Source organism: Zootoca vivipara, chromosome 3 (genome assembly GCF_965207765.1).
Source record: "Zootoca vivipara chromosome 3, rZooViv2.hap1.1, whole genome shotgun sequence".
NCBI lineage: Eukaryota > Metazoa > Chordata > Lepidosauria > Squamata > Lacertidae > Zootoca > Zootoca vivipara.
In genome coordinates this window covers 3,359,372-3,375,115 of record NC_142586.1, presented here as the reverse complement: position 1 = coordinate 3,375,115, position 15,744 = coordinate 3,359,372, and the positions used below count along the sequence as shown (strand labels likewise).

General features: G+C 42.2%; 1 protein-coding gene across 10 annotated transcripts in view; it reads left to right on the top strand.

The window, feature by feature from the left end:
• SUPT3H (SPT3 homolog, SAGA and STAGA complex component) overlaps positions 1–15,744 on the top strand; it is a 318,564-nt gene that overhangs the window by 143,492 nt on the left and 159,328 nt on the right. For all 10 annotated transcript variants that reach the window (XR_015949276.1, XM_088667094.1, XM_088667090.1 and 7 more), the window contains one exon: positions 2,143–2,227. Coding sequence is in view for 9 of the 10 variants with exons in the window: in XM_088667094.1 (XP_088523220.1) it covers positions 2,143–2,227 (85 nt within the window). In the remaining variant the exon portion in view is untranslated. The remainder of the gene's footprint in view (positions 1–2,142; positions 2,228–15,744) is intronic.

Genomic DNA, 15,744 nt, shown 5'->3' with positions numbered 1-15,744 from the left:
CCCACTCAATCATAACCGATTTTGTCTGTTCATCTTTAGTATGCCACTCCAACAACAAATTATACATCCTTGAAAGGTTCTTACTTTTTGGCTCTAACAATTTTGACTTTTCAATTTGAAAACCAATTTTTTTATCCAGCTTATACATTTCATTTATTTGATAATACAGTAATACCTCGGGTTACGAACGCGATCCGTTCCGGATCGCAGTTCGTAACCCGAATAGTTCGCAAACCGAGCGTGATGGGCGCCGCCATTTTGCGCATGCGCAAAGCGCGATTTTCGCGATTTTCGCGCTTTGCGCATGCGCAAATCGCGCGATCGCGCGATCGCGCGGCTTATGCACGCGCGGGGCGAAAACACTTCCGGGGGTGCGCAGTTCGTAACCCGAACTGTTCGCAAACCGAGGTGGTCGTAACCCGAGGTACGACTGTACTTCAACCAATCATTCAAATGGCTTTTCAACTGATCATGTTTTTAACTTAAACTGCTCTTTCTCTTCCACCAATAAATCTTTATACGTCAGCCACCTGGTCTCCATGTTCAACTTTTTATTAACTTCAGCCTCTAAAGGTGAAATCCACCTGGGTGTCTTTTTTCCTAAAAGATCTTTGTATCTATCCCAAACATTATACAATGATTTTCTTATAATATGATACTTAAAACCTTTATGGGCCTTGATCTTATCATACCACAAATAAGCATGCCAACCAAATGCATTGTCAAAACCTTCTAAATCTAAAACATCAGTATTATCAAGCAGAAACCATTCTTTCATCCAGCAAAATGCAGCAGCTTCAAAATATAACTTTAAATCTGGCAGTGAAAAGCCTCCTCTTTCTTTCGTATCTGTTAATAATTTATATTTAACTCTGGGTTTCTTCCCCTGCCAGATAGGTAACGCTTGAAACAAAAACAACATTTTTGGCAATACATTCATTTTTGTCACTGAAATTCGGCCTAACAAAGATAATTTCAAATTGGTCCATATATCTAAATCTCTTTTGATTTCATTCCACAATTTTTCATAATTATTATTATTTTTAAACAAATCTATATTTTTACCAGTCATATTAACTCCCAGGTATTTCACCTTTTTAACAAATGTCAGGCCAGTGGCCTCTTGTGATTATAGCTTTATTAAGGATCTGAGTATTTTGAAAGAAAGTAAAAAAGTAAATATTCCCTAATGTATATTTTTTTATAAAAAAATGTCGCAGAGAAAAATATGGCTGCATCGAAGGGAAGCACAGTGGGGGGGAAATGGTATCCTATTGTCATTTATTTTATTTTCAAATTTAATATTTAGCATGGTAATATTTGCTGTATAATATGGCCACTGGTCCCATCACCTCCTGGCAAATAGAAGGGGACGAAATGGAGGCAGTGAGAGATTTTACTTTCTTGGGTCACTGCAGATGGTGACCCAAAGATCCAAAGAAGTGTGCATGCACACAAAAGTTCATACCAATGACAAACTTACTTGGTCTCTAAGGTGCTACTGGAAGGATTTTTTTTATTTTATTTTGATTAAGTAACCCTGCCCTGAGAACCTGTTGAAGAGTAGAGTGGGATATAAATGCCCAATTTTTTTTCCTTCAATGATTTTTATTGATTTTTTAAAAATATAATAAGGATTGTATGTTATAATATAATACAAAAACTATATAATATAATACAAAAACTTTTAAAGGAATTATAGACATTTATAGAATGTATATATAGTAAACACGCTTAAGTAAGAGCAATATAAAGAAGCCAGAAGAGAGGTGGAGGGAAGTTAATTCGGATAAGATTTTAAGGAGAATAATATTGTTAAGTTGTATTGTGTTTAAGATATTTGGGGGGGGAAATCAAAATCAAATATATATATATATAAATGCCCAAACTTAATTACAGTTCAGTCTATGACTATGAAAAAATGGCATGACTTGTACTTGGGAGTTCATTTGTACAATAAAGTCACATTAAGCTCTTCTGTTAGTTGTGATATTTAATTTGTAATGTGATATAATCTTACAGTCCACTTGCATTGTGTGCCCTACCTCCTCTTTGCTACTCTTTTAAAGCACGGTGATTTAATACCTTTTGAAAAACTTTTTTGGTAACACTTAAGTAACTTTCAAAATAATTGCCTTTCAGGTTTTCATTAGGAGATGCTCGCAGGCCCCTCCAGGAGTCAGCAGTATTGGTGGAAGACATTGTCCACACTCAGCTGATTAATTTGGTAAGAAGATTGTTCTTTTTGTTGGTTTTAAAAAAAATAAAATTGATTTTACTAATTTCATAAAATGCACATACCTCTTGGTTGTAGAAAACCTCAAAGCTGTTTACAAAAAGAATGAAACAAGATTATCAATAACAGCAATTAATACATTAAAACAATTTAAAAACAGCATTAAACTAAATTCACATTAGCATTCTAAATATCTGAGTAGGCTTGTCTAAACAGAAATCTTTTTAGCAGACTCTGAAAAGAGCCCAGAGAAACACTGAGGCAGGGAGTTCCAAAGTGTAGGTTTCACCACACTAAAAGATTGATTTCTTACAAACGCAGAAGGGCTATGTGGCACATGTAACGTTGCCAGTTTTCTATCTATTTCATTCAAATACCAGCAGGAGTAAAAGACGAGGAAGACATAATGAGAATTAGCCAGGACTTTGGTTAGGGGCCACAAGCTTTTGTTGGGGGTGGGCAGAACCTCAATTAGTTAAATGTTTTTATTGGTTTTTATTGTTGGGTGGGGGCAGCTGCCCCCCTGCCCCCTGGGCTATGGCCATGCTGTTTCAGACAGGTCAAAGCGTTGGCATTTAATCCCAACACAAAGTGGGGGAAACTCCAGTTGCTACATCCAAAAGATGCAAAACTCAGGCTGGCTCTCTCTCTCTTTCTGTGTCTCCTGCACGCAAACCCCATTCAACTCTCACATGAGTAGTCACATACATTCTCTGAGAAATTAACATTAACAACAGTGGCCTTCGGGAAATGAGAATACACATGTACCCATCTGAAAATGCAGGTCAAAGGAAGGTATTTCATCAAAGACATCAGACGAACAAGCATTTCTTTTCAGTTCCTGCTTTAAAGGTAAAGGGACCCCTGACCGTTAGGTCCAGTCGCGGATGACTCTGGGGTTGCGGCGCTCATCTGGCTCTATAGGCCGAGGGAGCCGGCGTTTGTCCACAGACAGCTTCCAGGTCATGTGGCCACCATGACTAAGCCGCTTCTGGCGAACCAGAGCAGCGCACGGAAATGCCATTTACCTTCCCACCGGAGCGGTACCTATTTATCTGCCTGCATTTTGACGTGCTTTCGAACTGCTAGGTTGGCAGGAGTGGGGACCGAGCAACGGGAGCTCACCCCATCACGGGGAATCAAACCGCTGACCTTCTGATTGGCAAGCCCTAGGCTCTGTGGGTTAGGCCCCAGCGCCACCCGCTTTAGGAGTATCTAATAAGTTCCACTTACTTTAAGCGACACTTAATAGTTCCACATGCATCTCAAAACCTCTTGCAAATAATAAGAAATGGCCTCCAAGCAGCCTCAAAATTCTCAAGAATAGCTTTACCTCTTTGTTACTTTTAATGATGTGTTAATTTTTATGATACTGCCATAAATAATAGCCTTTTCTACCTTACCTCTAAAGTCACATTCTGGGTAATCCTTCTAGTTCTGGTTAATAACCAAATGTGCAACAACCATCATGAAATGTTGGTCTTCCGGATATTTTCTCTGGAAAGTTCCCAGGGTTAGCCATGTTGGCATCTGCTATACTGGGTTTTTTGTTTGGAGACATTTCCTGCTCTTTGCAATTCAGTCTGGCGGTTAAGGGGTGGCTCCCCAAAAGAGGAGTGAAGTCTAGAGGCTGCGCTGCCTCCTACTGGTGGTCGGAGGGAAATTCAACTTACTCTTCCCAGAATCGGACATTTACAGTTAGAAAAAAATACAATTTTTGTCTGATTCAGCTTTAGAGGATATATTTTAATACTTTAAAATATGAGTGGCTTTTCTGTTCTTGTTAAATGTCTATTAGGCTTTTATGTTTCATCTAGATCTTTTTAGAAAAGGAGCTCAATGTGTTAAATTCATCACCAGAAATTAACTAGCATTAAGCAAAACATGAGAAATCCTGCTCAACAGTTATAATAAAGTTATTTGCAGCTGTCAGTTCTTGCCAACCCAGGACCAGGAAAAGTCCTTGTTTTATGAGATTGTTTGAAGAAGTAATAAAGCTTCCTGTGCAGGACATTAATTAAAGGGGTTATCAAAATAGGACAAACTAATATAATTTGTGATTGTATAAAATAAAGGAAGTAGAGATCCCATAGGGATCTAATGAATCACAGGATGGAAACAATCTTCTGGCTAACTAAACATTCAGGCTTAGTACAAAGTCGTAGAGTGTATATACAACTCAGCAAACCGGAAAATATGGTGTGTTTACATGAATGGATGAAGGAGGTCACAAAAACCATCTGGGCAAAACCCTTGGAGTATTCATTCTGTTCCTACCGTACAGTTTAACAATATAACTGCAGTAATGCAGACCCATGCTGCACCTGTCATGGTGCAGAATCAACCCAGCAAGTTCAGAAACCTTACAAAAATAAATATTTTCATTTGTCAGGAGGTTGTAGCATTCAGGGTTATATTTTCACTTAGATTGTGCTATAGGTTATATTTATCAGTTTTTTAGAAACACACTAATTCAAAATAAATGAAATAATTGATGACTTCATACCTAAAGGTCAAAATTAAGTCTTGTGTTGTTTATATTTGTACTATGGCTAAACTGTGTAAAGCATCTGGGTTTTTTTTTGGGGGGGGGGGTTAAATCTCTAGATGGCATCAAAATGACTAATAGGTTTTCAGCCAAAGTTACTAATTATTTGGATAATGCTTATTACCTATTGCAACAATCCACTTCAGGATAGGTTAAACTTCTTTTCTGTGATATGATGGAAGTGTAATCTAGTGGGGGGGGGGGTTGCTACGTCACACCAGGCTGCCTGTTGTTTCCCTGTGCAAGACGAATGAGGCTGGCTAAGCAAGGAGTCCCATAGAATCATAGGCCTGTAGGGCTGGAAGGCATCCTCCGAGGATCATCTAGTCCAACCCCTTGCAATGCTGAAGAATCTCTGGAAGACGGCCGTCCAAGGCAAGCTCCAAAAGGAGGTTGCTGGAAAAGGGAAGCTCAGATTCTCTGGTGCAGCAACTCCCCATGGGGAGAGGTTAAATGATTAAACAGGGAACGTGAGTGAGATTTGTACAATTACCGGGGTGGGGGTGGGGGGGTGTAAGCTGGCTGTAGGTGCTGGGTGCTGCTGCTCTGGCTTGGGGCAGGGGTCTATCACCTTCAAGGTGGGGGACACCTGACTTGCCAGCAGCTCATGTGAAAAGGAACTGGGAGGGGGGGAGTCTTGGTGGACCACAACCTAAATGTAAGCCAGCAGCGTGATGCAGCAGCAAAAAAGGCTAATGCAATTTCTAGGCTGCATCCTCAGAAGTCTAGAGTACAGATTGAGGGAGGACTCTATTCCGTCTTGGTCAGATCACACCTGGAATACTGTGTCCAATTCTGGGAGCCCCAATTTAAGAAGGATGCTGACAAGCTGGAAGGTGTGCAGAGGAGGGAGACTAATATCATCAAGGGTCTGGAAATTAAGCCTTATGAGGAGTGGTTGAAGGAGCTGAGGATGTTTAGCTTGGGAAAGAGGAGACTGGGAGGAAATATGAGAGCCATCTTCAACAATCTGTCCCATGGAAGAGGGAGCAAACTTGTTTTCTGCTACTCTGGAGGGTAGGACTCAAACTCACAGCATTTCACCCCTTTAAAATCCTTTATCCTCTTGCAAAACCTTTACTGTTGCCTGCAGCCTCGCTGGGCCTCTTGCAACCTTGTGGGTGCCAAAAATAAGAAGTGGAGACTATTATATACAGTATATCATTAAGCACCGTCATAGAGATAGAGACAGAGATAGAGATGATATAGATTAGATATAGTTATAAATATATAGATATATAGATATAGATATAGATATAGAGGTGCTTAACGAGGGGAGGGAGAGGAGGCAAGCTGGTAAGAGCCATTTGGCGGTGGCACAGAAGTTTCCAATTCAATACAGAATGCTCAAACTGGAAGGGAGGGGTGAGAGAGAGAAGGAAGGAAGGAAGGAAGGAAGGAAGGAAGGAAGGAAGGAAGGAAGGAAGGAAGGAAGGAAGGAAGGAAGGAAGGAAGGACAGTCGGATGGAAGGGGTAAGGGAGAGAGAGAGCGCAAAGCAAGCGGAGGGAAAGTGCTGTGACGGTAGGGAGATCCGCCCATTGTAGCGATCATTACCCCCCTCTATGATTCCCCAGCTGTGTGTGAGAGAGAGTAAGGGGCTGCTTCATGGCTCTGCACAGAGACTGGGGTCCCTGCTTCAGCCCCGAGATAACAGCTGTGAGACGTTGAAGCGGGCTGCTAGTTTCCTCTCAACCAGACACTTCAATTTCCTCGTTCCTCCATGGAGTTTGCTTTGCCTCCTGGGCGGTGTGCTTGCTTTGGGAGAGCGTGCAATGGGTTAATTACAATGAGCTTTGTTGTGTGTGGGAGGGGACAGTTGATTTCCTTCCCTAAACGTTAACCCTTTCTTCTCCCACCGCCTGGCTTGCAGCAAAACAAGCGGGACAGGCTTGCTAGCCGCGGTTAGGAGAGGCACCTCTCCCTGCTTCTGCTGCTGCCTGTCTCTGACATCAGCAAATCCGGGGGAAATACGGGATATTTCGCTATACGGAAGAGCAGGAAACGGCTTTAAAAACGGGGGGTTCCCGGGGAATACGGGAGACTTGGCAGCTATGCCCAGAGCTACCATTTTTGGACCTACCCTCATCTTCCACCTGGTGTGTACTTGTGCCCAAATGGAGATATTGCACTCACTATATCTAATGTTATTTCAAGATTGGTAGTTTTTCAGATGGACAGTTTTGCAAAATAGATTCACCGGACCAAATCAGAACCTAGGTCAGCAGGGGTGATAGGGCATAACTGCCAAGTCTCCCGCTGAAAAATGCAGGATCAGCAGCAGCGCGGCACCGGAAGTCTGGACATGCGTAGAAGCAACTTCCGGCGCCGCTCTGCCCAAATTTGGTGCCCAGGCATGGGCGGAACGGCACCGGAAGTCACTTCTACACATGTCCGGACTTCGGTGCTGTGCTACCCATGTCTGGGCACCGGAAATTGGGCGGCGCCGGCACACAAAATGGAGCCTCCCTGGCAGGTAGAAAATCCGGGGGATTTACGGGATTTTTTCCAATCTGGGCTGCCAGCAGGAAATGGTTTAAAATACGGGGGTTTCCCATGAAAAACGGGAGACTTGGCAGCTATGGTGATAGGGTAGCATATTCCACATTACCAGCTAGAGTACTGAGACAGCTGTGTCATTGTTCTCCCTCAAGGTAGTTTTCCCCTCAGTTCCTGTTTAGTGCTATAGTTGGTAGGATCTGCTGCCATCTGCATGCAACCTTGACAAGTATTGATGGATTAAATTAATACTTGGATGTATTTTTAACAACCACTTCAGCGGCATTTAATGGAGAGAAATCATTGTAGCTTCTAATACTCAACTTATCTGATTTCAAGTGAACCTGATGGTTTGGGAATCAGTTTTTCTAAGGAAGATTGGCTTGTTAACAGTATTATGCAGTTACAAGCAAATGTGGTCACAGCTGGTTCTGGTTTTTTAGCTTATCCACCTGATTGGAAACAACAGGTTTTTGGTATTTCTCCATTTCTTGCACTGACACCTAGTGTTCACTATTTCTGAGTTTCTTGCTAATGGGTTGCTGGCGTGGTTAAGGTAATACAGTAGTACCTCGCAAGACGAATGCCTTGCGCAACGAAAAACCCGCAAGATGAAGGCGTTTTGCGATCCTTTTGTTGACTCACAAGACGAATTTTTCTATGGCCATGCTTCGCAAGACGTTTTTTTTTTTTTGCTTTGATTTGTTTAAATTGGAAAAGCGCAAGATGAAATTTTCGCAATACAAAACGACTTGCGGAATGAATTAATTTCATCTTGCGAGGCATCACTGTCCCGTACTCAAAACAAAGCACCATCTCACACTTTAAAAGTCCACCATAATTACATTGCTTACTGATTTGCTCACCTACACTGAAAGAAAAACTCCATTATTTCTCCCCACAAAAAATAATGTTCATGAGTGTAAAAAAAAATTAAGTCCTATGTATTGCTGGTACAGATTCATCTGAATTTCCTCAAAAGGGAAAAAATAAAAATGGTGCAGAAGGAGGCCAAGTTGCATAATGGAGTGTTGAAGGTGTGGGGAGAGAAGCAGTTATACTATTACTATGGGCCACTTAAGAGCGATACTTTTATTTTGTCACCAAGTTTGAATACCTGCCTCTGATAACACTAAGTGAGTAAATAAATGTCTGTATTATATGTAGTAATATTTGGCTGTGCCTGTGGAAAGGAATCCACTGGTGTTGGGTAAGGCTGCTGATGACACTCCCCGATGCCTAGCCTTTACTTGGACTGGCAGGCCCTGGAGTGGGGAATCCCGTGGGAAAGCCAGGCAGGGGGATCCAGTGGCTGCCCAGGCAGGCAACAACTTCCCCGTGCCGTCCTGCTGGATGGCTCCTTGGGAGGCAGGCACGGGTGCCTCGTTCTGGGTAATAGTGGGGCATCATGCTGGTGTGTGTTCTCCCAGTACTAGTTAAAAGGGAATTGAAGTCCAGTGTGGATCCCTCTCCCTTGTGAGCAACTGCACAGGAAGAGACATATCATTTCCATTGCGCGGACAGGCGGAGTCCCCCAAACCCCCAGGCGACCCTCTGAGCGGAATAAAGAAGCAAGACAACATGCTTTTTCCTTGAATTAGTCCATTGGGCAATAAATGAATACAGCTTTCTCTCTTCTCTCTTTCCCGCTATCTTCTGCGTTCTGTGTGCTGTGGAGCAGAGCTTGCTAACTTCTGGCTCTGGCCAAGGGTCAGGGACGAGCTGGCCATCCGTGCTGCAGAGCTACAGCACAATGAAGCGTAATGTAGAAATCAAACCTATTTAGATTGCTCCAAAACATTCTGCTTGAGGTTATTAAATGTCTTATGGTTACGTTGGGCCCTTTTATTATAATTATATTTATAATTATTCAGAGCTCTAACTTTAAAAGGAGATTTGTGAAACTGCAGTAGTACCAGAATATTTTACTCCTGGGCTTGATAAAACACTGAACCAAAAATTGCTTTAAAATAACTGCCTGGCGCAGAAATTTAAGCAAGCCCTTGCACCTGGAACATGAAGGGGAAGGGGGGAAACCACATCAGCAAAACGAACTTTCATTCATTTGTCGCATGTCAAGTTAAATATGATGCCTTTTTTCTGTTGTGTGAAGGTTTCTAACTGGAAAAGACAACTAGGCTAAACTTAGCAGCCAATCAATTTGTAAATTCTAAGAATGCAATAAAATTTGATACTGAAAAGGGTTCTCTCTTAAGAGACTAAGGAGATTAACAAAGTTATTTGAAATATTATCCCTCTTTCTTCTTTCTGTAGGACAATTACTTGACAATTCAGCCAAATCAGATGAGGAAATTAAAAGGGACACAATTAAACTAGCATATATTTGGGAGCAGAATATACACTGAAGTATATCCTGGAAGGGTCTATTTATTAACCTTGATATTTTTATTTCCTTTCAGTATTTAAAAAATAAATAAATTATACATTCAGTCAGTGGTCTCATTGGCTGAGACACAGATTTAGTATAAAATAGCTTAACATGGTTCATTGCTAGAGTGAAACGTCTTCCTTCCTTCTTTCCTTTCTTTGTTGTACCACTACTAGTAGAATGCTAATACAAGCAAAATATTTTTATCCAACTTTTCTGAGTCAGGGAAATACTCAGAGCAGCCAATAAAATGAAAATTCATACTGTAATAATTACATTTAGGAATTATAAACATGGACAGCTTAAAAAAAATCAGTTAAAATTTAGCACTCTTGGTTGGATATAAACAACTTTGCATGTATTCAGTAAGCACAGGGCAGGGCTGAGAGTAACAGATAGGGAAAAAGCACTTTGCAGTTTCCCATCAAACTCCCAACTTCCGCCCCTTCCTATTGCTCTCTCTTTTCGTTCCTTTCCCTGCACCATGCACCCATAAAGCAAGCTGCCACCACGAAGGCTCAGAATTCAAAGCCCTACTTGTTAATTAATAAGAAACTGTAAATAAAAAAACTTTCTCCCCCTTTTCTGATGGAAGCTCTGTATTTGCTCTGTAGTTACTTACTTTTCGGAGCAATGCTAGTGACATGTGAATGAGGCCATAACAGGTTTCGGGGTTGGGACTGGCTAGATCAAGCTGCCAAGCTTTTAACTCTGCAATATAAACCTACCAATTTTATTTTTAAAAAACTTGAGAAATATAGCACAATAACCCCCAATTCCCCCTGAAAGAGTTGTGTGTTTATAGCGCACTAGAAAGCAAGCAGAGATGGAGCCAAGTGGGCCTTTCTTGAGAGCAAGTTCCATGACCTTGGTGGTGCCACAAGAGGAAATGTCCCTTGTGCTTAGTTACTGCATTTGAAGCAAGGGAACCCAGAGAAATTGTAGTCAGAAGTTGTTCATTAAAAGAATATTTTAGCACAATTGTATTTGACCTTTCTTCCAAGATGAAACTCAAGACAAGGTACATTGTATCTAATTAATGTAATGTGTCTGCAAAAATATGTACATGAAGTGAAACCCCATTTTAAAAGCTTCAAAACACCTCCATCGTCTTTTCCTTGCCCCTTCCATTCTCTATTTTTGATGGCTTTAACTTTAAAAGGTTCCTGAGATTCCCTGCTAAATTCTTATTCCCAACAGCCCCCACCTTCCTCCAGATGACCAGTGTAATAAAAACTCATAATCAGAATCTCCAAATTTCCAAGCTGCAAATTAACTTTGTTTATATTCTTCATTGCCTGCTTTTATTAATCTATTCTCAAGTGTTGGTCTTTTTCTCACAGTTCTAGGTAATATCTGACTAAGTTGTAAACAGAGTAGACCCACTGAAATAAATGGACTTAAGTTAGTAGTTATGCACCCTGTCATAATTTCTAGGCACTGCCACACAGCCGGGACCATTGCATCTGGGGTATCAGGATGAAGAAACAGATTCCTACTTGAGCATTTTCATCCCCATGCAACTATGTTTGTGTGAGGGGGGAGGCGCGACAATGCTTGCAGGATGCCACCTCTGCTGCATCTCTGTCCCCCAGTCCCCCTGCAGTTCATACATTTGAGACGGACAGATTAGATTAAAGTAAGAAGTCTGGTCTCCACGTGTAGGCTCCCTGTGTGATATATAATCATTTGTGGCCAGGCTTCCAAACCGCACAAGGAACCTATATATATATGTGAGGAGGAGGCTCCCTGCTTCAGATCTTCCTTCTCCAACATGAGGAAGGCAACGGCCTCTCCTCCATTTAGGTTTAATAGGTCTTAAATAATACAAGGTGAAAGATGGAGCTATGAGGAATCCCACAGGACAGTTGGCAATAGAGGGCACTTGGATCACCTGGTAAGGTCAGACCTGAGCCCCTATGAGGCAGAAGAATTGAGTTGCCCAGAGTGTCAGAAACTGGTGAGCTGCCTAGCAATGCCTAACAGGATCACATTTCTCCTATCATTCTTCAGATGAAGATAATCCACCATCAGGAGCAAAGGTATGTTTAAAGCTCAGCTGGGAATGGATCCAGAAAAGGAGCAAGGCAACATGCTGAAATGTGCATCAACAGCACTTTGGCTTGTGGGTAGGGGGGGGGGACACAAATATTGGCACTAGAGAAATAAGGACATCATTGGGAAGTTACAAGGTGCCACTGCAGAAAAACTGCTTGGACGTGGTGTGAGTCAAATGCCCCTTTGCTCTACATGTGAGGAGCTCAGCATACTTTCTGTATATGTGAAGAAAAGAGCTGCAGCGTTACCAGGAGTAAGTCAACTTCAAGGCCTACGCCAAGGTGCTTGTTTCACAGTATATTCTTTATGATATTGAGCATGATGTTCAATAAGAGCATCCCATCTGGATGCTATTACCTGTAGGATGTGCAGCTTGTATATGTCTTCTGGAGGTTAGTTTCTAATGTTAAACAAAGGAAGCTGATGAAAACCAGCTGTGAAACATTTTCATAGTTCCTCTTTTTTACAGTGGGTATTGAGTTACCTTGCACATGACTGCATGTCTGAACTAAAAGTAAATCTTTCCCCTCTTATTAAAATTAGTATAATATTGATTTTTTAAAAGTTGAACTAAATGTAGCTGTTTCCTAACTTGGCGCTAGAATTTAATACTGCTGACATCACTACATATTTTTACATGCTTCTGAGAAATAATTGTCCATTTATTCATGCAGTGTGCTGCAATAAGCACATTTTTAGGTGCAGACTAAAATGTAAACATTATAATAAAAGCATATTAAAAAGTTTACATGCAGCGTTTATTAAATTCAGCAATGAAGACTTGCCAGAGAAATGTACAGTGTTATTGACTAAAATGTAGTGTGAGAAATATTGTAGGAAATATTATAGGGAACTGTCATATAATTAGAGCAATTCCTGTTTAAATATTTGTTTATGGTTCATTTAGAGGCTTTTAGTACACCTCCATTCGCCAACTATAATTTTTAGCGTGATTAAGACATTATATATGAACATATTAAACTACTTTATTCTCACTTTGTCCAGTATTGTCTACTCTGACCAGCAACAGCTCTCCAAGAGTTTTCCCAGCCCTGCTATCTGGCATTATTTATCACTGGAAATGTGAAGAATGTGGGCATCTACCAAAAAGAGATTGAGGTTGAATCCTGACAAGACAGAAGTACTGTTTGTGGGGGGGCAGGAGGCGAGCAGGTGTGGAGGACTCCCTGTTCCTGAATAGCGTAACTGTGCCCCTGAGGGACCAGATGCGCAGCCTGGGAGTCATTCTGGACTCACAACTGTCCATGGAGGCGCAGGTCAATTCTGTGTCCAGGACAGCTGTCTATCAGCTCCATCTGGTACGCAAGCTGAGACCCTACCTGCCTGCAGACTGTCTCGCCAGAGTGGTGCATGCTCTAGTTATCTCTCGCTTGGACTACTGCAATGCGCTCTACGTGGGGCTACCTTTGAAGGTGACTCGTAAACTACAACTAATCCAGAATGCGGCAGCTAGACTGGTGACTGGGAGCGGCCGCCGAGACCACATAACACCGGTCTTGAAAGATCTACATTGGCTCCCAGTACGTTTCAGAGCACAGTTCAAAGTGTTGGTGCTGACCTTTAAAGCCCTAAATGGCCTCGGCCCAGTATACCTGAAGGAGCGTCTCCACCTCCATCGTTCTGCCCGGACACTGAGGTCCAGCACTGAGGGCCTTCTGGTGGTTCCCTCGTTGCGAGAAGCCAAGTTGCAGTGAACTAGACAGAGGGCCTTTTCGGTAGTGGCGCCCGCCCTGTGGAACACCCTCCCATCAGATGTCAAAGAGAAAAACAACTACCATAATTTTAGAAGACATCTGAAGGCAGCCCTGTTTAGGGAGGCTTTTAATGTTTAATAGATCACTGTGTTTTATTTTTCTGTTGGAAGCCGCCCAGAGTGGCTGGGAAAAGCCAGCCAGATGGGCGGGGTATAAATAATAAATTATTTTTATTTTTATTAAAAGCAGGTGTGATCTGCTTCTGAGCTGAATCCCTTTGCTCTGCTGATTTTTCAAAGGGAAGGATGCACTTTCCCCACTACCAAATCACTCGTTTGTCCTGTTCCTCTTCTGTCTACCCCCCTCTCTCCCCTCATGCTTTTTCTTCTGTCTCACTGTGGGGGTTAGAGTGAATGTTTCAAGAGGTGGGATCAGGTAGTTGGAACAGATGGAGGGGAATCGAAATGGAAGGGACTAAAATGTGTGCCTGTATATGATTCCTCCATTTGATGTTAATTGAGCAAGTATAGAATTATCCATGTTGTTGTTGTTTAGTCGTTTAGTCGTGTCCGACTCTTCGTGACCCCATGGACCATAGCACGCCAGGCACTCCTGTCTTGCACCGCCTCCCGCAGTTTGGTCAAACTCATGTTCGTAGCTTCGAGAACACTGTCCAACCATCTCGTCCTCTGTCGTCCCCTTCTCCTAGTGCCCTCCATCTTTCCCAACATCAAGGTCTTTTCCAAGGATTCTTCTCTTCTCATGAGGTGGCCAAAGTATTGGAGCCTCAGCTTCACGATCTGTCCTTCCAGTGAGCACTCAGGGCTGATTTCCTTCAGAATGGATAGGTTTGATCTTCTTGCAGTCCATGGGACTCTCAAGAGTCTCCTCCAGCACCACAATTCAAAAGCATCAATTCTTCGGCGATCAGCCTTCTTTATGGTCCAGCTCTCACTTCCATACATCACTACTGGGAAAACCATAGCTTTAACTATACGGACCTTTGTCGGCAAGGTGATGTCTCTGCTTTTTAAGATGCTGTCTAGGTTTGTCATTGCTTTTCTCCCAAGAAGCAGGTGTCTTTTAATTTCGGGACTGCTGTCACCATCTGCAGTGATCAAGGAGCCCAAGAAAGTAAAATCTCTCACTGCCTCCATTTCTTCCCCTTCTATTTGCCAGGAGGTGATGGGACCAGTGGCCATGATCTTGGTTTTTTTGATGTTGAGCTTCAGACCATATTTTGCGCTCTCCTCTTTCACCCTCATTAAAAGGTTCTTTAATTCCTCCTCACTTTCTGCCATCAAGGTTGTGTCATCTGCATATCTGAGGTTGTTGATATTTCTTCCGGTAATCTTAATTCCGGCTTGGGATTCATCTAGTCCGGCCTTTCGCATGATGAATTCTGCATATAAGTTAAATAAGCAGGGAGACAATATACACCCTTGTCGTACTCCTTTCCCAATTTTGAACCAATCAGTTGTTCCATATCCAGTTCTAACTGTAGCTTCTTGTCCCACATAGAGATTTCTCAGGAGACAGATGAGGTGATCAGGCACTCCCATTCTTTTAAGAACTTGCCATAGTTTGCTGTGGTCGACACAGTCAAAGGCTTTTGCATAATCAATGAAGCAGAAGTAGACATTTTTCTGGAACTCTCTAGCTTTCTCCATAATCCAGCGCATGTTTGCTATTTGGTCTCTGGTTCCTCTGCCCTTTCGAAATCCAGCTTGCACTTCTGGGAGTTCTCGGTCCACATACTGCCTAAGCCTGCCTTGTAGAATTTTAAGCATAACCTTGCTAGCGTGTGAAATGAGCGCAATTGTGCGGTAGTTGGAGCATTCTTTGGCACTGCCCTTCTTTGGAATTGGGATGTAGACTGATCTTCTCCAATCCTCTGGCCATTGCTGAGTTTTCCAAACTTGCTGGCATATTAGGTGTAGCACCTTAACAGCATCATCTTTTAAAATTTTAAATAGTTCAGCTGGAATATCATCACTTCCACTGGCCTTGTTATTAGCAGTGCTTTCTAAGGCCCATTTGACTTCACTCTCCAAGATGTCTGGCTCAAGGTCAGCAACCACACTACCTGGGGTGTACGAAACCTCCATGTCTTTCTGGTATAATTCCTCTGTGTATTCTTGCCACCTCTTCTTGATGTCTTCTGCTTCTGTTAGGTCCTTACCACTTTTGTCCTTTATTATGGTAATCTTTGTACGAAATGTTCCTTTCATATCTCCAATTTTCTTGAACAGATCTCTGGTTTTCCCCATTCTATTGTTTTCCTCTATTTCTTTGCATTGC